This window comes from Triturus cristatus, chromosome 10 (assembly GCF_964204655.1).
Source record: "Triturus cristatus chromosome 10, aTriCri1.1, whole genome shotgun sequence".
NCBI classification, from domain to species: Eukaryota; Metazoa; Chordata; class Amphibia; order Caudata; family Salamandridae; genus Triturus; species Triturus cristatus.
Window position 1 is genome coordinate 312,307,261 of NC_140593.1, and position 21,506 is coordinate 312,328,766.

The 21,506-nt window shown below is 44.2% G+C and overlaps 1 protein-coding gene across 3 annotated transcripts in view; it reads left to right on the top strand.

Moving 5' to 3' along the window:
* The window catches only part of ADAM22 (ADAM metallopeptidase domain 22), a 1,168,071-nt gene that overhangs the window by 561,098 nt on the left and 585,467 nt on the right, over positions 1 to 21,506 (top strand). For all 3 annotated transcript variants that reach the window (XM_085631338.1, XM_085631339.1, XM_085631337.1), the window contains exon 5: positions 17,276 to 17,358. In XM_085631338.1, coding sequence (XP_085487464.1) covers positions 17,276 to 17,358 — 83 coding nt within the window. The remainder of the gene's footprint in view (positions 1 to 17,275; positions 17,359 to 21,506) is intronic.

A 21,506-nucleotide genomic window follows, 5' to 3' on the forward strand; every position in this document is an offset into this window, starting at 1 on the left:
AATCCTGCCCTTTTTACCTATGGAGTTGAGGAAAACAGTGGTGGTAGCCCTCATTCTTTCTCGCCTAGATTACTGTAACGCTCTGTATCTTGGTGTCAATAAACTTCAGTGGTCCAAACTCCAATCCTTGCAGAATGCGGCAGCACACACCCTTCTCAATATTCCAAAATATAACCACATCTCAGATGGCATTAGAAATCTGCATTGGCTCCTAGTGGAGCAGCGAATCGAGTTCAAGGCATTATGCTTTGCTCATAAAGCTCTGTATGGAGGGGAGATCAACGACTTCCGCAAATTATTCCAATGGCATGCCCCCTGCCGGATGTTAAGATCTACTAATAAAGCTCTGCTCTGCGTGCCCAGAGTCAGAAGGGTCAGATGGGGAGGAAGATGCCTCTCTTTTCTGGCACCTAAGCTCTGGAACGAACTCCCACTTAGTATTAGGCTCCTATCTTCCAGGGCTCAGTTTAGGAGACAGATTAAAAACAGGCTCTTCCCTCATAAACAGTGATCGAGATCTTCCTGACTTCCGTACTTTCTTGCCTCCCTCAGTGCCAACATGCCTCGGCAATCGTGAGCTTTATAAGACATTACTTACTTACGCATGCACATGCGTCTCTGCATGTGTGCCTGCCTGATTGAGGGTCTGCTGACCCTGGCATGTTAGTTGTAATTCATAGCATGCACTGCAGTACCATTTGCTAGCCTCCAGGCGGCGTTCAGCAAGAGACTCCCTCGAGCTTGCGGTCATTTGGGTTGTCTGACATTATACTTATACGAGAGGGCACATACGACCTGGATTGCTCCAGACCATTTTCAGCTTGTTATGAGCTAATTGAATTACGAAAGAGATACTGATGCATTCTCTTTTTATATGCTGTGCTGTGTGAACATATGTACAAGAGGCTGGATTGCCACACACAAAGAAGTGACGGTCTGTGTTGGTGACTTTAGCACAAACACTGTAATTTCCCTCTGTGTTGTTTTGTAAGAGATTAGTCAAAGAGTAGGCTGTATAGGTATCACTGCGCATGCACAGCGGGAGCAGTAATATTAACAAAGGACTACCCTCTCCAGGGCTTTAAGTGGGGGGGGGGTCTGTGGGGGTCTGAGCACCCCCAATTTTTTGGGGTGGGGCCTCGAAAGGGGTCTCTAGGGGCCTCTATTTTCGGGCCTCAAAGGTCAAAGGTAGGGTAACCAGACATCCCGGTTTTTGTTGGTGTTTCGGGTGAGCATGTGCTCGCACTTCTTAAGGCGTGACGTCATTGTAGCAGGAAGGGAAATCCTTTGAAGAGAGACACTTTCTCTTGGGATTTCCCTTCTTGTTGAACACGCAGCGCCAACTACATCATCGTGCCAGCCATCGGCACAACAACAGCTGGCTAGAACCGGCACGACCCTGCTTTTACCGCCTGCAGCAAGATTTCTCCAGCAACCAGTGTGACCCTGCTCTGCCTTAAAGCAAGCGAGGGACGAGGGTCTACAACAGAATCCAGCAGCAGTGAAAAGGAAACTTACCTTCATGACGTCTCCCCAGCCCTACCAGCACCGTCGGGACCCTGCCTCCACATCAGAGCTGCCTCAGTCAGGATCCTTCTGAAGCCACACAAGACTTGCCCTCCCAGCCTGCAAGCCCGCAACGTGAGTATTTTAATGGCCGTTTTTTTAAACCCTTACCTGCAGCTTTCTCATTCCGCCGCAAAGCGCCATTCATCTTTTTCAAAACACTCTCACTGCCAATGCGGACTTGTTCTGTTTATTGCTTTATATATGCGGTGGGAAAGCACCCTCATAGAAAGCACTGCGTATGCGTAGAAAAGATTGAACAGTCCTCCGAAGGGAAATCAAGGCAAATATTGAGCGCCACTGGTTCCCCACAATTCTAAAATATTGTTACAATTGAGAATTTTAGTTTTGCTTGTGGCTGCATTGAAAATGTTCAGGCACAATTCAGAAGTAAGTAGATTTCTCAAGTCAATAGTAAAGCCGACCCAGACGGACCCCTCTGAGTGTCATTTTCATATACTTTCACATTGTTCTGCTCTTCTTATGTTTACTAACACTGATGTAATTAAGTCCTGTGTGACACTCTACACAGATGGGGAATATACAATCACACTGACTGGTACCAGTTATAAGGCTGATGTGCAACTTCGCTTTGACTCGCGATTTAACAAATCCATTACACTTGGGTTTCTCAGTGAGGGAAAAGTGATAGGTGGAATGCTTGAATTATACCATATTTTATGTTTTTGAAAAATGACATCAAACATCTTAAAGGAAACCATTAGTCAGCATCAAGTGCCTTTGTTAATTATGCAGTCTCAGCGAAATTGCTTAGTTACTACTACCAAATAACATACTTACTTGAAATTAGACATTTTCCCTTAAGCGTGTAATAAGAGAATAATTAAAGGAAAATGGGAAGGGATTGTTGCGGAGTTAGTAGCAAGGAATTAAAGTAGCCACTAACCTCGGAAGAGTATCAGCAGGAACAATGGCAGGCAGTAAGGTCCCCTTACTCCCCTGGGCACAACCCCACACAGGGTGAAGCGAACACCACTATGAACGAATGTGCCACGAGGAAAAAGGGGAGAGGATAAAATAATAAACTCTGCGGTCCCTCAGGTCGCTCCTAGATTTATGTCTGTGTATCATTCAGGCAGCATCAGGACAGGAGCGTGGGGGTACAGCAGAGACAACTGCAGAGGGGAATGAGACAAGAGAATGGGAATCAGAGAAACATAATGCTGGAACCCAATGGCCACAAACACATGGAAGACCAATCACACTTACATGCTCCACCTTGCAGCAGTCAGTACAAAGAATACTTCAGTATGCCATTGTCCGTGCATACATTAGCAGACGTAAGGTTGCAATCAAGAATTCCCGTAGGAATATATGTGGTCTCAATCACCACTTGTTTGTCCAGAGAACCAAAATCATCAAAAAAAGGAAATAAAACCCTGTCTTATCTACAAGGACCAAATCCAAAATATGCGCTTCTGCGCAGTTCTCCTCGCAGCTAACCTAAATATCTGAGCACTGCAAGCACAGTGAGCTACTGAAGTCTTGTCGTGCAGATCCGGAACCTCCTCAGTTGCTTCACTGAAGAGGTACTCTTGGCGTCTGGATGCTCGGGGCTTTGAAGGGTGAATTCCCTCGTTTCACCGAAGACGGTCCAAGACTAAAAATACCCTGAGACTCGGCACTCCGGCGGGGAATACCTTCCGCTAGCCGAATCTCAGATGCGGTGGATGTAGTGCGGTGGAGGAACAGTACGGAACCTCAGGGATGCGGAAGAACAGGGACGCGGGAAATTACAGCGCACCCAAACGGAGCTCCGCTCCGTAGTGCACCGGTAGGAAACCTCTCCGCGGTTAAGCCTCAGAGAGCGCTGGGAAGTTTGTCAAGCCCCGATCCTCAGAGGAGGAGGGGCTTTGTAGTTTCGTGTTGCCAGAACGCCGGAGTCGACTTCCTGCCCGTCGCTTTCCGGGCTTCTGGGGATTGTAGTTCCAGTCTTTCCGATGGCCCTCTAGTGGCCCTTCGCTAGCAGCGCATGCACACCCAGGCATTCCATTTCTACTGTAGGGAATGGGAAGCCTGCTTAACGCTCTGTGTCCTTGTCTCTGACACACGATCGCGACAGGGATGGACCGCAAGTGCTCACTTAAACCAGCTCAACAAACTTTGGGCAAATTTGCACCGATTACTGTGGAATTTCTCTCTGGCAATGGTTAAGTTTGCTCCAGTCTTGAATTGGCATTTTCTCCCAAAAACTGTTGGGAAGTATCCTCTCCTAAGTACACTGTTAGTTTTTTTTTTAACTGAGTTTTATATAGCACACTTGACCCGAATCGGGTATCAGAGCGCTTTACATAATAGCACCAGTTGCATTACATGTGGATACAATGATTTTTTTGTAGTTGGTACTTAATAAACATACCTTTTTACCTATTTTATTATACTTTGCTGGATGCAACTTCATGATTTTCTTAAGCACACAATGCTAGTTATCTTGATTTAGACCACGCCCCTACTCGGATAGGCCAAACCCCTTTAAGAAATTTGCCACGTCCCTTTTAGAGCTCCCTCAGTTTTTTTTCCCACTTAAAGCCCTGACCCTCTCTATCCTTATTCTTTGCTGTTCCTGAAATAATGCTCTTGCAAAACTGAAAGAACGCCTTTTAGAGTGTTTGTTAGGAAACTGTGCTGAAAATACACCATTTTGTACATTTTCTCAAAATTTTCTTAATGCAAGCCAGCTCTTAACTCCGTCTTTGATGACACATTAAGAAGGTGATGGATTACATCATGAGTGACGGTTCAGAGTGAATTTTTTATTTATTTTTTAAATGATATGTATGTTTAAAATGTGCTTTAACATGCACCATTTGGCACAATTTCTTTCAAAATAGTCTCCGAAGGACACCATTTTTGCAGCTGGCTTGAATTGTTAACGATTGTCGAACAATTCAGTATTATATTGAAGCTGTTGTTAATCTCATGTTAAATTGCATACCATCTCACAGATGATCTTTGTTTTGTTTTTCGTGTAGTTTTTAGATTGAACCCTAAATTAGAACTACATACATATGACTTTTGGGAAAAGCACGGGACAGACAGTTCTCTTTGAAGGCAATTATGTACTAAAGCCAGATTTTTACTTGGTGCTAACTCTTTTTCTAAGTTCTGTATTCTTTATTATGACGGTCATCCTGCGTGGAGTGCAATTACAGAACATAACAAATTAGCGGAACAGAATGTTTCATATGGAGAAAAACAAAAAGAACCATATAGGCACAGGCAATGGGAAATGACAAAGTTAATGATCTTTCAGTGCTAATAAATCAATTCCCATTATCACTTCCCAACAGAAGAGGGATTAAGTCTTGGAATCAACCTGTGAATTAACAATACGGGCAGATACTCCTGCTAAAAACATGATTCCAATATGAATTGCATACAAGACAGAAAACCAGAACATGCTGTATATGAAGGCTAGGGCTGGCTCTTTAACTGAGCACTTTCTGGGATTCAAAGATACGTACAACCGAGAAGTAGTCTTAGATGCTATTGAACCAACGTTAACTAGAAAACTTTACTTACAATGGCGTTATGGCACCCTTCCCCTAGGAGCTCATACCGCCAGTTGGTCACAATCACAATCAGCAACTCAATGCCCAGCATGTGGCCACTCTTCTGAGTCCGACTTGCACATTATATTCTTCTGCCAAGCGTACCAAAGATCAAGGAGATACTGGCTCCTCCCACTTTTAAAAAACCTGGGCTTTAGGCAGCACATTCCAGCTTATAGAATTTTAAAAACTGATTTATCAGCACCAACAGTATTTGCAGTTGCGAAATTTTTAACAGCTATGTGGATTAGTCGCAATCGTTGCATAAAATCAAACATTGTGCTTGAACACGCTTCCCCATAGCTACGTCGCAATTTCTATCTGGTGTATTCTAATATGCTGTGATTAATATGTACTTTTTATTGTATGCTTGCATTATTTTATTCTTTTATGGTCCTTGTGACCGAAATAAAGCTGATATGATTCAGAACATGCTAACAGTGAATATTGCGAGCACTGGTATCTGTATAGGACATTCCTGGAAAAAAAAACTTTTGTGATGGAATGATGCTTTTCTAAGGGATAAATGTACATAAATCGAACGTTCTTCACTAAAGCAAGATGTATTGCAGCTCTAGTTTGCTTAGAAATAATGGCTGTCCCTGGACTGACGCATCCAGGCAAAGCTATTGCAAAAGCAGCTGTTTTCTGCTTTCCCCAGATTGATTGGTGCTTGGCCAGCAGATTTAAGAATGGCGGTGCACTTTTACCAATCAATAACGGAACTCGATTGCTAATGCATGCCAAATGGTTTAACCCTGTAAACTGTTCGCCTGTAGTTTGTTATAAAAAGCTTTTTTTTCAGAGTTCCTTTCTGCCTTTAACAACTGGATATTCAAACAGCCACTACTCCAGTTAAAAGGGCTAGTAGCGCTACCGGGTTCAACCGCTGCATCATCAGACAACGCGTTTGGCTATGCTCTGCAGTGTTAATGTCTGCCCCCCCCCCAACTGTGCTGCTGCCAGAGAAAAACAAAAGCGTAAATTATCTGTTTATCTAGGACACTTTAATAGCACTTCAATGTTATGTGTGTACCCCTGAAGTTTCAAGTTCAGGCAGCTGGATAAATAAAAACTAAATGGTCACAGCTGCATGGAGCACCTGGATACCCTCAGGTTGATAAGCCACCCTTAACAAGTACTGTTTGATTGATTAATTGAGCGTTAATGGTTTTTTGTGGACGCACACAACGTCTGTCCAATCAAAAAATACTTCTGGTTCCCAACATGAGGGCTCTACCATGATGCTCACTTAATTGGCAACAGCCACAATGTCAAGCCAGACCATAAAAACCTCCTAGGCACTGGCTCGCACAGCTTATTGCTCACACACCTATGCTGCAATTATGTAAGCAAACTTATCTCTTTGAACTTTTACATTTCCTGTCAGTCAAAATAGGTGTGTTTCTAGCACACCAAAGAGGATGTGGGAGAAACAAAAAGTTAAATGCTCAATTGAGAATGCCTTCCCAAAACATTGCTGGCTTTGCATCATAACAGATCCCATTCCAGTTATCAGTTTCGAGTAATTTAGAGCATATTTTAGAGCAACTCCAACTGCAATGACTGTCAGTGTTGGATTTTGACTTCAGGTTATAGAAAAAGTCTTTGGGCCTTATTCACCAAGGTAATTCCGATCGTACATGGATATTTATGACAGGCATACCTGTTAGAAATTGGGTTACTGATTGACTGGGGTGTGTGTCCTGGTCAAGAAGCAACCACAATCAGGGTAAGGCACAAGTAACCCCCAATTAACCTGTGCTTAACTCTCTGGTAGCATAGCACAGAGCAGTCAGGCTTAACTTAGAGGCAATGTGTAAAGTAGTTGTGCAACACTTCAAACTGTAAAACTGTGAAAACACCACACAAAAAGTATTCGATACTCCGTTAGAAAATAGAGTATAATTTAATAAATAAAACAAGACCAAAACCACAATCCGAGGAACCGGAGTTATGAATTTTTAAAGAATAAACTACAATATAGTGCCTAAAAGCATAAAGCGCCAACCAAGGCTATCTGGTCATGCTGGAAAGGGGCAAAGTCAAAAGCTCAGGTCGACCGCGATGGAGCATGGGTCTGACATAGTCCCAGATAAGTCCCACTGAAGGTTTACCTTCTCAAGTTTTGTGCCAAGAGTCCTGTTCTCATTGGAGGGGGTCATGGGCAAGGAAAGCGTCACAGTTAGTGATCGGAATGGCGCATGGATCCGGCCGGGCATCGCAGAAGGGCGGGCTGATGATTTACGTTGGAAGTCCCCCATGAGTGTCAATGCTGCTTTACAAAAAGACAGGCTGGCGGTGGCTCGTGCTGGTTTTCAGTGTGAGCGGTTGGCTCGTTTGCGCTCATGAAGCCAAAACCTTGATTTAAGGGTACGCTGAGCCACACCAAGGGTCCAGGACATGAGGGGCACCTATTGGCAGGGCCGGACTGGCCATAGTAGGCACCGGGCATTTCCCCAGTAGGCTGCTAGGGTGGGGGCCGGTTTAGGGCCACTGGGGGCCGTTTTTGTTACCGGGGGTCAGCAATATCGGCCCCCTGTAACAAAATCGTCCAAACTGGCCCTCGCAAACTGCTCAGCTGCACTCCCCCTCCCCACAGGGGGGGGGCGGCTGAGCAGTTTTCCAGGGCCGGTTTCTGTTCCTAGCCCGCCCCTGCCTATTGGGGGTCTGGAACTCACTGAGACGGGTCTGGGAGCTGTTGGAGAGCCTTTTATGTCTGTGAGGCTCAGACCAGAGGCTCAGCACACAGATCAGTGTGCAAAGTGCTAAGGCCAGAAAAAAGTCAATAAAAATAGGAGGTCTGAAGGCAAAAAGTTAGGGGTCACTACGCCAAGGGTGCCAGGTCTAACAATACCTTGTTTAGACCAGCCACAATTTTCTGGCAGGTGTGCCAGCCCATTCACGAGTGTTGAGAACTTTGGCATTAGTGTGGAGATCATTGCAGCGATAAATCCCATTCAAGGGTGTGAAGTGGGAAATCCAAGGCACGGTGAACAGTGTATGTTTAGGAACTCCCACAAACATGTACATTTGTGGACATTCTTAAACTGCGATTCAACATTTCCTATCCTGGAAAGGGATGCAGTACCTTCGAGATGAGAACTCCACACTGCAAGAATACCAGCCTGATGGAAAAGTCACTTGACCTTCTCAGGACTACCCCTGGAAACCTGTGCTCCAAACAGCTTTCCAAGGGTACTCCTGTGAATGGTGGAAAATTGCAGAAAGTAGGAAAACTACGCATTCACTCTGAGGCAGAAATCTTTGCATACACTTTTCTTACACTTTTCCTTCTTTTTTTGTGACTCTATAAGTCTACATTTAGCAATGTTGCCACATGCATATTGGTTCTTAGTCAGTAATGGTGTGGCCTGTATGTCACAACTCTAGCAGTGCAGCTAACAGCCTTTCGGCTTCTAATTTTAGAAATTAAGGACTGCATTTACAAAGATAGAGCGATATCTGTTTTCATATGACGATCTGCAACTTTTGAATTTCTAAAATGAAAATACTAAGGAGGAATGTCCAGAAAAGCATCTTGAGTGCTGTGTGATGAGCTTCACAGAAAGGATCATGCTGTCCAGTTTACCATTTGAGGTGTAGAACTGTGGTCTTAGTGGTTACTTTTCTATTTGGAAAACCTGACAAAATGGAAAACAAGTATCTAAAAAGCAAATAGGTCCCACTATTTTTAAAGAAGCAGTTACATAAATACTTTCATGTACTCAAAAAGTTACAATTGTCACCTTCCTAGTGCAAGCTGCAGAGTTTTATATAGCGCAAACTTGACCCGATTTGGGTATCAGAGTGCTTTACATAGCACCAGTTGCATTACATGAGGACACATTCATTTTTGTTAGGCACGGGGAGATTAAGTGGTTTGCCCAGAATCACAGGATGTTCAGCGTCATTGCCGAGACTCAAACCCAGTTCCCCAGATTCGAGGTTGACCGCGCTAACCGTTAGGCCAACTAAAGGTTCCTCAAGTAAAATACAAATGCTTTTTGTAGAAGGCTGCAGTACCCTAAACCCTTACTAAAGAGCCCCGTTTTCCCAAAAGAAGCCAATTCTTGGCATGTGTAAGGCATTCGCCCTTCAGAATTGGATGTAGGTTGTAGGTAGATTATTTATAGTTGCTAGGTTATGTATGATAGGCAGGTATAGTAGGGAGGTGTACCTGACATCCTTTGAGTTGTATTTCCCCAAACCTTTTGCCTTTAACCCTCCTATTTTTCAGAAATATTTTTGTTGGTATTAGGACTTTGTGCACTTTACCACTGCTAATTTGTGGTAAAGTCCTTGTGTTTTCGTCCCTTTCGACATGGTAAAATTGGTTTACACCTAATTGACACATTTAATTTACTTGTAATCCCCTAGTAAATGGTGCTACATGTACCCAGGGCTTGAAATTAAATGCTTCAAGTGGGCCACAGCACTAATTTTGCCACCCACTGAAGTAACATTTTAAAACATCTCAGGCATGCCACTGCAGCCTATCGTGCAGTTATACAATGTCCTTTCGACCTAGCAAAATAAACCTTTTGTCAAGCCTAAACCTTCCTATTTCATGGTCTGACATACAGCGCAACTGTCGCCAGACAATAATGTGATGAAAATCATAACAGGAGAAAGGCTGTGATTCCGCCCACGTGTTCGGAGCCGTGAGTACAGCATTTGATTGAACAGAAGAAGTGCTCTTCTACAGAAAGAGTGCTGACAGTTCATTCCTACTGGCTGTTGAGCGTATCCGTGACATCATCTAACATGGCAATCACGTAGGGGCAAGAAGTGGGCCTCCCACATTCTGGAATGTACAGTTAATTTTGCCTCTCATAGGCACTTTGCTGTTGGCTGACTGGCGACTGCATGGACTACAATCAATCAATCAGGGTTTTATATGGTGCGCTACTCACCTGTTAGGGTCTCAAGACACTGGGGGAGGGGGCGGGTGCGACAGCTCCGGATCAGTTGAAGAGCCTGGTCTTGAGGCCCTTCCTGAACGTGTGCAGGGTTGGGGAGCGTCTTATGTTCACCGGGAGTTTGTTCCAGGTCTTGGCTGCCATGTGGGAGAAGGCTCTCCCGCTGTTCTGTTTCTGCGGATGTGGGGGACCTCTGCCAGGACGAGGTCGGCGGATCGTAGGTTCCTCTTGGGTTTGTGGAAGGATAATCACTCGTTGAGTTATTTGGGTCCAATGTTGTTGAGTGATTTGTAGGTGTGGGTGAGGAGTTTGAAGGTGACCCTCTTCTCAACGGGGAGCCAGTGGAGGTCTCGTAGGTGTTAGGTCATGTGTTTGTGACGTGATGTCCTGAGGATGAGTCTGGCTGCGGCGTTCTGGATGGTTTGGAGTTTGTGTAGGGCGTTGCCGTAGTCCAGTCGGCTTGTCCCAGCACTGCCCCACTTTATTTACCGAACTGTCAGTTTTTTTAATGAACTGAATAGCTTGTTTTTAGGCATACGGAGATTAAGTGATTTGCCCAGAATCACCTGATGTTGAGCCAATGCAGAGATTCAATTCTAGTTCCTCAGTTCTAAAATTGGTAGCTCCGGCTGTAATGCCACATCCTCTCTCCGCCTTGACCACTGAGCAGAGGCACACTGTAGAAAGCAACAAGGTGCACTATTATAAATGTGTGGTTGAATTTGTAAATGAGAGTGTCTGCATATAATGCAGCAATTGCTGCTCCTCTCTCTGCCCCCCCCCCCCGGTAGCCTACATGTGTCCTGCTTAGGGGGCTGGCCCTGAGCAGGGATTCGTTTTTTTGTGTGTTTGTATATTTTTGTGTTTCTGTGTGTTTGTGAAATGCCTGTATCAGTGTGTTTATGTGTGTTCATGTGACTCAAAAGCTGCAGAGGGTCAGCATTCACAGTGACGGAATCCTACGTGAAGCGTGCAGCTAAATAAATGCCTTGCTTGTTGTTAAATCTGGTATTTTTTAGCATGGTTTTCCCTGTCTTTTTGCTTCTTACCTCCTGTTTTGAATGTGTGCTGAACTTCGATTTTGCTGGTTGTAGTACTCTGGGCACTTTAGCACTGCTGACCAGCGCAAATGGGCATGTGCATGTGCTCTGTGTCTGAAATGTAATGGCATTTGGTTCCTCCCTAATTGCCATTATGATTTCCTAGTAAATCATTAGTACAGTGCATTGCTTGTGCCAGGGCCTGTAAATGGAATGCTACTAGTGGGCCTGCTGCACTGATTGTGCCACAACATGAGCAGCCCTTCAACCCTGTCTCAGGCCTACCACTGCAGAGCCTGTGTAAGCATTTTCAAACTGCCATGACGACTTAACAGGTTCACATACTTGCCAGGTCCAAACCTTCTCTTTTATTACATGTAAGGCACCCCTAAGGTAGGTTCTATGTAAGTCCATGGGCAAGGTGCAGTGTATTTAAAAGGTAGGGCATGTGCTTTTAAGTTTTACTTGTCCTGGTAGTGGAAAACTGCTAAATGTGTTTTTTACTACATCAAGGCGTACCATAAGCTACAATTGGAGCTGCCTTGTAACCCTTTACAAGTGTGTCTTCCAACTGGGAGCTGATAGGAAATTTGAGTTTGGTGTCTCTGGACTCACAATTAAAAAATACATCTTTTAGTGCTGCTGGTTTTTAAATTGCAGGCCTGTAAAAAGACACCATATACACTTCTGGACTGAGAACATTCTGCCAGGAAGAAGAGCTGCTGGACTGCCAGGAGGGACTGACACTTTGTTGCTTGCTTTGCTGTGCTGGCCTGCTGCCTGCTGCTTCTTGCCTGGGAGTGAGAGGACTGGACTTTGCGTCCTGCTTTCTTAAGTCTCTCCAAGGGCTTGAGTTGAACTTGCCTCCTGTTTCAAAGATTTTATCTGCATCTTGAAACCTGGTTTCCTCTGCTGTGAGTCTTGACCTGCCAAGTGGTGCCAAGCCCACTCCTGGACCCTTGGAGCTGATCTGGTGCTACAACCAAGAGATCGATGAATCGACTCCAAATGTTATTTTGGAACCGGAGCATCTCTGTGAAATCGATGCATCGATGCTGCCCGCAATAAAACTGTGGTCCCCGCTCGATGATACATTGTATCAAGACACACCTTCTCTTCAAATGGAAGAGTTATATATTGCATCAAGACACATTCTCTTCAAATAGAGCAGGGATATATTGTACCAAAATACACCTTCTCTTCAAATGGAACAATAATATATTGTATCAAGGCACACGTTCTCTTCAAATGGAAGAGTGATATATTGTATCAAGGTACACCTTCTCTTCAAGTGGAACACCGGTATATTGTATCAAGGCACACCCTCTCTTCCAAAAGGGCAGGGACATATGGGACTGAGGTGCATAGCTCTCTGCTGCTGCCACTCAGCAGTGCTGGCCCCACCCCATCCTGACACTTTATTACCGTTTTATTTTTCAGCTCTGGGGCATGTGGGGCGACGCTCCTCCGCTCAACTGGAGGAGCTGCCCCTGTTTGGACGAGAATCACGGAGAACAGCAAGTATACATTTTCAAAGAACTGCAAACAGAAGCACATACCATTAGTATCCAGTGATTATTTTATCTATATAAGTAAATGGATACTGTCAGTATAAGATAACAGGTCGATACTTGTGTCTCAAATACTGGTGTTATTTATATCTCTCTATAGATTGATTATGTTATATCATCTACTACATCTATCTTTATTATACGGCATCTATTAAAAAGATATGTGTTTCTCTTGTTATCCTTGAGCCAGAGATATGGACAATGCTTCCCGCTTTAGATTAGATTTGTTTAAACATAAAAGCATTAAAGGGAGATAGAGCTGGAGCGTAGAGAGGGTTTTGGAAGAGAAAGGGAGCTCTGTGTCTATTGTTCATGAAAAGGGTCTGGGAGGGCAAGGGAGCTCTGTGTCTATTGTTCATGAAAAGGGTCTGGGAGGGCAAGGGAGCTCTGTGTCTATTGTTCATAAAAAGCGTCTGGGAGGGCAAGAGAGCTCTGTGTCTACTGTTCATGAGAAGGGCCTAGAAGGGCAAGGGAGCTATGTGTCTATTGTTGATGAAAAGGGTCTGAGAGGGCAAGGGAGTTCTGTGTCTATTGTTCATGAAAAGGGTCTGAAAGGGCAAAGGAGCTCTGTGTCTATTGCTGATGAAAAGGGTCTTGAAGGGCAAGGGAGATCGGTGTCTATTGTTGATGAAAAGGATCTGAAAGGGCAAGGGAGCTCTGTGTCTGTTGTTCATGGAAAGGGAAAGAGTCTGAGAGGCAGGGGAGCTCTTTGTCTGTTGTTAATGAAAAGGGTCTGGGAGGGCAAAGGAGCTTGGTGTCTATTGTTCATGGAAAGGGTCTGAGAGGCAAGGGAGCTCTGTGTCTGTTGTTAATGAAAAGGGTCTGGGAGGGCAAAGGAGCTCGGTGTCTATTGTGCATGAAAAGGGTCTTGGAGGGCAAGGGAGCTCTGTGTCTATTGTTCATGAAAAGCGTCTGGGAGGGCAAGAGAGCTCTGTGTCTATTGTTCATGAAAAGGGCCTTGAAGGGCAAGGGAGCTCTGTGTCTATTGATAAAAAGGGTCTGAGAGGGCAAGGGAGCTCGGTGTCTATTGTTGATGAAAAGGATCTGAAAGGGCAAGGGAGTTCGGTGTCTATTGTTCATGGAAAGAGTCTGAGAGGCAGGGGAGCTCTTTGTCTGTTGTTAATGAAAAGGGTCTGGGAGGGCAAAGGAGCTTGGTGTCTATTGTTCATGGAAAGGGTCTGAGAGGCAAGGGAGCTCTGTGTCTGTTGTTAATGAAAAGGGTCAGGGAGGCAGGGGAGCTCTGTGTCTGTTGTTAATGAAAAGGGTCTGCGAGGCAGGGGAGTTCGGTGTCTATTGTTCATGGAAAGAGTCTGAGAGGCAGGGGAGCTCTGTGTCTGTTGTTAATGAAAAGGGTCTGGGAGGGCAAAGGAGCTCAGTGTCTATTGTTCATGAAAAGGGTCTTGAAGGGCAAGGGAGCTCTGTGTCTATTGTTGATGAAAAGGGTCTGGGAGGGCAAGGGAGCTCTGTGTCTATTGTTCATGAAAAGGGTCTGGGAGGGCAAGGGAGCTCTGTGGGTATTGTTCATGAAAAGGGTCTGAGAGGCAAGCGAGCTCTGTGTCTATTGTTGCCGAAAAGGGTCTGCGAGGCAGGGGAGTTTGGTGTCTATTGTTGATGAAAAGGGTCTGGGAGGGCAAGGGAGTTCGGTGTCTATTGTTCATGGAAAGGGTCTGAGAGGCAAGGGAGCTCTGTGTCTGTTGTTAATGAAAAGGGTCTGGGAGGGCAAAGGAGCTCGGTGTCTATTGTTCAAGAAAAGGGTCTTGAAGGGCAAGGGAGCTCTGTGTCTATTGTTAATAAAAAGGGTCTGGGAGGGCAAAGGAGCACCGTGTCTATTGTTCCTGAAAAGGGTCTGAGAGGCAAGGGAGCTCTGTGGGTATTGTTCATGGAAAGGGTCTGCGAGGCAAGGGAGCTCTGTGTTTATTGTTCATGAGAAGACTGCTCTATAAATCCAGGTGGTTCAGAACACCCAGGTAAATGGCTGCAGAACTTGTATTGTAGGGTCGTGTCTCCAAAGCTACTAGCTCAAAGTGGAGCACAGCGTGTATTCCAATTCTTATATTTTATACAAAAGTGCATCTTTGAATATGCCTCTTCTTCCTCTGCAAGAAAGAAATCTAAGGGGGCTGCAGCAAAGACATTCTAAACTTGGGGACCGACCTGCTATAGTACAGTGAATCAGAACTTCTTCACCAAGGAAGAGCACTTGTGCAATTTATTGTCCTATTCATTGAGCCACAAAAGCTTATCTTCAAAATTTTAATCTGCATAAAAAATTTCCTTTTTACCAAATGTTTTAGTAAGTATTGCTTAGAAACATCAATTCACAAAAGCATTCATGAGTACAGAGAGTAGGCTACTCTATCAGTGTTGAAGCATTCAACTACCTATAAGTAAAAGTGCAAACAGGACCTAGTCCTTCTATTTGTACTAATTGTTTATGAATATTCCCAGAACTTCCACATTTGATTCTCATTTTGGATTTTTGGCGGGCCATTCACGAAGGCAAATTGTTGAGAAGTCATTGTACTCAGTGTGTGGATATGTGCCTCGCAGCATGAGGAATGTTCTTCTGCTGCCACAAAGGAAGATCTTTGTGCTCTATTAATACTGTCTATTCAAAGACAAATCTAATTTTGCCTCTGATAGGTAAGACCTTTTTGGTTCTAGGTTTTAGGCCGCAGACTCTCTCACTAGGAGGAAACATCTTCTTCATCAAGTCTCATGGAGTCTTGAACCCACTGTAAAGCCAAAGTCAATTGCAATGCATCTTAGACCTGTGCCAGGGCTGAAGTGGCAACACATTGGTCCTGTTTTTTAAAGCAATTTCCATGTGTGCAAAATGACTTTTGAAATTCACAAGCGTCATCTTTCCACACATGAAAGGATGTACTCACAAATAAATTTCCACACAATTCTTCTGTAAATGGGGAAACAATGTTGGTAATGCACTGGAAGTCAGTAAACATCCACACGCATACACATTTGATGGTATTTACAAAACATTTTTATCCATTCCCAACCCTTGAAATGTTCAGCGATTTACTCCTGTCAAGGTCTGGATTAAATCCCTTCCCAGGATGAGATGTGGAAGGTAACAGCCCCCAGTGTTTTGGGGTCTGTAGAAGAAAGGGTTTCTCCGCGTATAAACATATTTTATCTTTGGAGATGAAAAAAAGGAAATGAAAAGAAAGAAAAAAGCTAGCAGGTGCATTTGTACTAGCTCTGTTTTTCTTGCAAGTCAAACTACATCTGTATTTATATTTTCGCCTGAAATGAATTCCCAAAACATGTCTGGGATCACACCTACAAAGCAGTGACTGCTGCAGGTTTCCTGGCGAAACCTGCAAAGGGTTTGTGAATTCCAAACATATTTTAAAACAGATGCAAATCTGCACCCATGCAAGGTAATAACCCTGGGGGGGCTAATTTACAACTCATATTGAGAACGAGGCCCATTATCTTTCAGCAAAAGCAATTATGTATTTCACGAGTGTAGATTTCTACTGGATAAACATTTCCACAGAAGTTTAGAAATTACAATTATGTTTTCTAAAAACAAGATGTTAACTGGCAGTGATGGTAAATTGTACAATCTGTATTCATGACTTGCAGCTCAGTAGGGATTGAAAGCTTCCTGGAACACATCACCATCAATTATGTCAACATTACATTGGATCTGCAGTTTTTTGTCCTGGTGCTCTAAAGGTCTGTGTCGGGTTTTGTACAAGTGTGTCTCACAGCGCACCTGGGATTGATTCAGTCCACTCAGCAGCTATGATGCGTCCTTCTTAAGGTGGCAAAACCTTGCAGGTGGTCCTGAGCCCTCAAAACAAAAGACTGCACACTAAGCAAGTGTGAGCATCCTACTGTTGGGAATTGGAAAGCCAGAGCAGCTGGTGCTGCAAGCAGGATATTTGCCTGACTTGCACCTATTCGCTTTTTTTATAGCAATATTTTATTATGAAATCATAACAAGGAAACTGAATTTATTATACATGTTCTCAGCACCAAAGGTCATACAATGCAGCATCTCAACAACTGTCTCGTTGTAGTTTTGCAGCCATCTTTGCAGTTCAAGCAGTAATATATTGACACAATTGTTTTATTGTAATGCATGTTTACACTCATCATGTATTTGTGTTTCCAATATTTGAAGGTGGCTTATCATCGTTAGCATGTGACAATATTTATATCGGGTTTTTCCAGTCTACTATGTCATGTGCAAGCCTTTCATCTTCTCCGATTTGCGCTAGTCGAATTTTACCCACTAAATGCCTTCCCTTAGCCATTCTGAGAGATTTGGTAGTCCAATGTCTGTCCAATGACTAGATATCCCTCTCCTAACCACCCCCTTTACTACTAATAATGCTCTCTTGTGCATCTTAGATTTGACCATAAATGGATTTATTCCCAACAGACATATCTTGGGTTTCTTCTCAATTTGTATTGCAGCTGTGCCCTCAGGAATTCACCATAGTTTAGCCATATATTGTTTTTGTTTCTCGAGTACTGCAATAAAGATGATTGACAGCCATTTCAAGTAATAATTTTCTAGCCAAAATATTCCTGTTACGTGCTAAAATATTATTCTGTGCTTTTCGTTATAGGGTGGAGAGCACTGTTATTACCAGGGTCGTATCCGAGGAAACACAGAATCGTTTGTTGCATTATCGACATGCAATGGTCTTCAGTAAGTTTGTTTTCATTTCACTGTTTGCTTCTCTTTAGATACTAACAAAGGCAACAAATGAAAACCAGCATGTAACTGTTATCAGCACCTTGTGTGAAAGTGTGGTAGAGGAGTGGCTCAAGGGAAGCCACAGGTGATATATAAATTAAAATGGACTATCGAAATATAACGCATTGACTTGAGCACGTAATAGAAATTCGAGTTTGCATTAAAACTAATTCAAGGCAACATTAAGGGCCTAATTATGATGTCGTTGGAGTTGCCTCCGACCGACACCGTTTCGGGGAAGGAACCACCCAACCTTAGGTTGGCGGTTCCGACAACCCCATTAGGATGCGACCGCACATGGTGGGGTCGCAAACATAAATTTTTCAATGGGAGCTTGTGTGGTAGGCTGTAACCACCCGCAGCACAAGTTCACATTGAAAAATGGAAGTTGGTACACATCCCTGCACCGTGTGACAGGCACCTTGCGTGCCTGCCACACTGCGCAGGGATGTTGAGGGGGTGCCCCCAGGCCCAAATGCGCAGGGACAGGGGAGAAGAGGGCCCTGCTGGAGGCCCCAAAGTCAGTTTCCTACAGCCAATCCATGTTGGGAAGGCCGCCATGAATTGACTGTCGGAAACCAACATCATAATCCCGACGGCGGAAACGCCATCCTTAAAGGATAATGGTGCAGTTCCGACTGACAGACGGGCTTCTTGAGCCTGTTGGAACTGAGTCGGATTCCCCTGCCAGTTTAAACTCCGACCGCCATCATCCTAATGCAGTGGTCGGAGTTTAAACCTACCATGTCGGTCGGAAAACCTCCGACCAGCGGTCGGAGGCTTTCCGACCAACATCGTAATTAGGCCCTAAATGTTCTCCCTTTAATCTGAAATGATGGTGATATGAAAATCCCCATCCATATTGTCTGCTGTAGGCTCACCAGCTCACAAAAAATTACTGTTGCTGCAGAATGCCCCTGAAAAAAAGCAACTATCTTGCTTTTCCCCCGGGTCCTTCACCTGTGCTCACTCTCACACCAATTATTATTATTATTTCATTGTTATTATTATTATTATCACTCTTGTTATTATATCTTTCTTGTCCTTGCTTCCACCTGTAAAGTTGTTGAATTTAAACCAAAGCAGAACTTCAAGAATCCCCACCTCACATTAGGATCTGATGCATTGTATTGTTTGTTTACATATCCTGTTTTGCTCAATGGGTAATTTGATTAGCTTATAGGCCCTCTGCAAAGGATAGGAGGTAATTCTTGTTTTGATTAATATTTTTATGATTTTTTTGGCCTGGTAGGAACCATCAATCATCGACTCGTGATAAAATCCCAAGGAAGTTACAACCTAAAAGGTTCATCTAAGCAGGATTTTCACACAGATCGATAATATTGAAGCTAATTTATAAAAGTTGATAATGAACTGGGCAGCAGTCTTAACACCAGTGCTTTAAATGGGCCGGTACTCACCGGTACTGAGTACCGGCACGTCTTATTTTTATCACCCTGAGTACTGGCACTTCTCTACGGCAGTGGAGAGTACCGGTACTCATGGAGGGTAGATGCATTAGCCTTTAGTGTTGGTAGCCTGTCTCTATGTTCAGCCATATCACTTGTATAGCCCTGAGCTGAGCCCCTGCTGAACTATCAGCGTGGGCTCATTTGCATGATATCCCAGTGTTCCTACCATGGGTTTATGAAGGAGCGGCATCTCAATATGTTTGTTGAGGGGAACCCCAGATCCTTAGTGCTGTACTACAAACTTTTTATCTGGTCTGGCATAAATTTGGAAATGTGCACTTTGTATGTGTGCTAATTCACAAAGAGATCTCGTACATGTGTAAAATGGGAAGTGTGGAGGAGCACATTGACTCACATAGGGGCATCTCATTGACTCATATAGGGGCATCTGGCCCAGCACATATTTTGAACTTGGGATGAGCCTAGGAGTGTGGGAAGAGCAGGTTCCACACACATTCTTCTTTCATAGAAGGATGCACTTAAATCCGCACATGCCCATTTCATGTTCACCTGCAGTAGCCATGAATGAGCACGAATATATGTCTTTACAACGCATGCTTTAGATTGCATGCCATTACAACGCGGTCGTTACAACGACCGCGTTGTTACATCGGGTACCATTACATCGCAAGTCTTTCCAACGACTTGCTGTAGGGGCGCGCTGGACTTAGGAGTAGTATAATTAACTATTCTTACTCCAGTTTTGCAACAGCAGGGAAGGTGTTGGATTTACAATCCAACACCTTCTGCCCCCTACAGCAAGTTGTTGTAACGACTTGCGATGTAATGGTTCGCGTTGTAACAACAATGTCATTGTAACAAACGCGTTGTAATGGCATCCGAACTAAAGCATGTGTTGTAAACACTGTTTCCCATGAGCACAGAGTTGCAACAGGGGAAGAAGCAATCCCCTTCCATTCTGCAGCCCTCATACTCCACCCTCAAAAAATGCATGAGCGGTGCAGTGCAGAATTACATTTCTGTCACTGATTTAGGAAGAGAAAAGTAATTCTATTAATCTGTGGCCCTTTAAGACCAGTGCATATCAATGCTCCTCCAGGATATGGGGTCACAGCTGGGGACTACCGACCTAGCTTGCCCCTTCGAACATAAACAGGTATCATTAACAGAGGAACGGACTGCATGCATGGGGAGGAGGCCCAAAAATGCACCTGCAGCATCAGTGCTCTGATCTGCTCTGTTCACTGGCTACAGGTACTGATTGTGAATGAGGACTTGCAGCAAAGGAATATCTGGCCAGATATTTTCAACAAGTATTTAGCCCATCACAAATCTGAGTTCACATATGTTTTTAACTAGGCCCCAAGTCTGATCAGCAAGCATTGGAAAGTTATCGGGTTTTATGCGTTGTCTTTGTTAAATAAGAGGACCCTAACTATAATGTCCTCCATCACCCAGACCCAAGGGCCCTCAGTAAGTGGGAGACGTAAAAATCCTGGCTATTTCCCTCCCTCGCTTTAACATTACCGGGGTGTCTTGGTAATATCAGACAGGGGATGAATGACTGGATTATGAATGTTATGGAAATCAGAAGAACTATGCCAATTTCCTCAAGTTTTTCCCTGGTATTGAACCCAGAGACTTCACCTGATTAAAGCATATGAAATCTCAGGGTGAAATACACTGTTCAGTAGTGTTCCTGCTAAGCCCCTGATTTCGATGGTCCTAGTAACTAGCATTTCCTTGGTCATCAGATATAGTGGGACCCTTGTAATGAAGTTATAGGATGCAGACCTAGACAAGTTATACTGTCCTAATTGCATCTACCTAGCTTAAAATTATTCATAACAAGTTCAGTCCTAATAAGTGTTAAAAGTAAAACTGAAAAATGTGTCTTGTTACTTTGAAAACATCTACCCTCCAGAGGTCTCACCGACAACAGCTCTACTATCCCCATATATCGCAGTTTCTAAGTAACATTTTAAAAGAAAACAGAGACAAGCTGGATAGCGCATAGAAGCCTAACTGGTGTTTATTGCAAAAATAACAAACAAGCATTCAAAAAGAAGCTAGGCCATTGCCTAATCAATGGACCCGAGCTTTGCTTTTGATAAGTTGGAGCGTGTAATGCTAAAACCCATACATTTTGGTGTTACATGTATACACTTTTTTGCAACGCAAGCAAATTGAAGTGGGAACCCGTAATACAACAGCTTTCTACAAATAGGCACAAGTGAGCAGGTGCCATGATCTTCTTGAGGTAAGAATGTGGAAAGACCTTGGAAAGATGTTACAAGTGTTGCCAGCAACAGCTTTGCGACTTAGGGCTGGTGGTGGCTAAAAGAGAAATTACCCTACACTCGAAATCGAGAACTGGTCCCAGCTTTGCGAGGTGGAGAGCTACATTCACAAAATGGGCGGGTAGCGAGAGTACGCTCAGGTTGCAGCTAGCGCTGCGGGGAAACGATGAAAAGGCGCTAGCCATGGCACATGCATGGGAAGCACTAGTGGTTGACCTCCGGGGGTGGGGCACAGAAGCGGAGGAGGGCACTGGAGCACTAGAGCAGCATGCAGCAGCGTAGCGGTGGAGAGGCAGCTGACGGATCACGCATGAGGGCGGGAGGGCTTCCCTTCTCCTTTCTGCTTGACGCCTGGCAATGGGGGTGG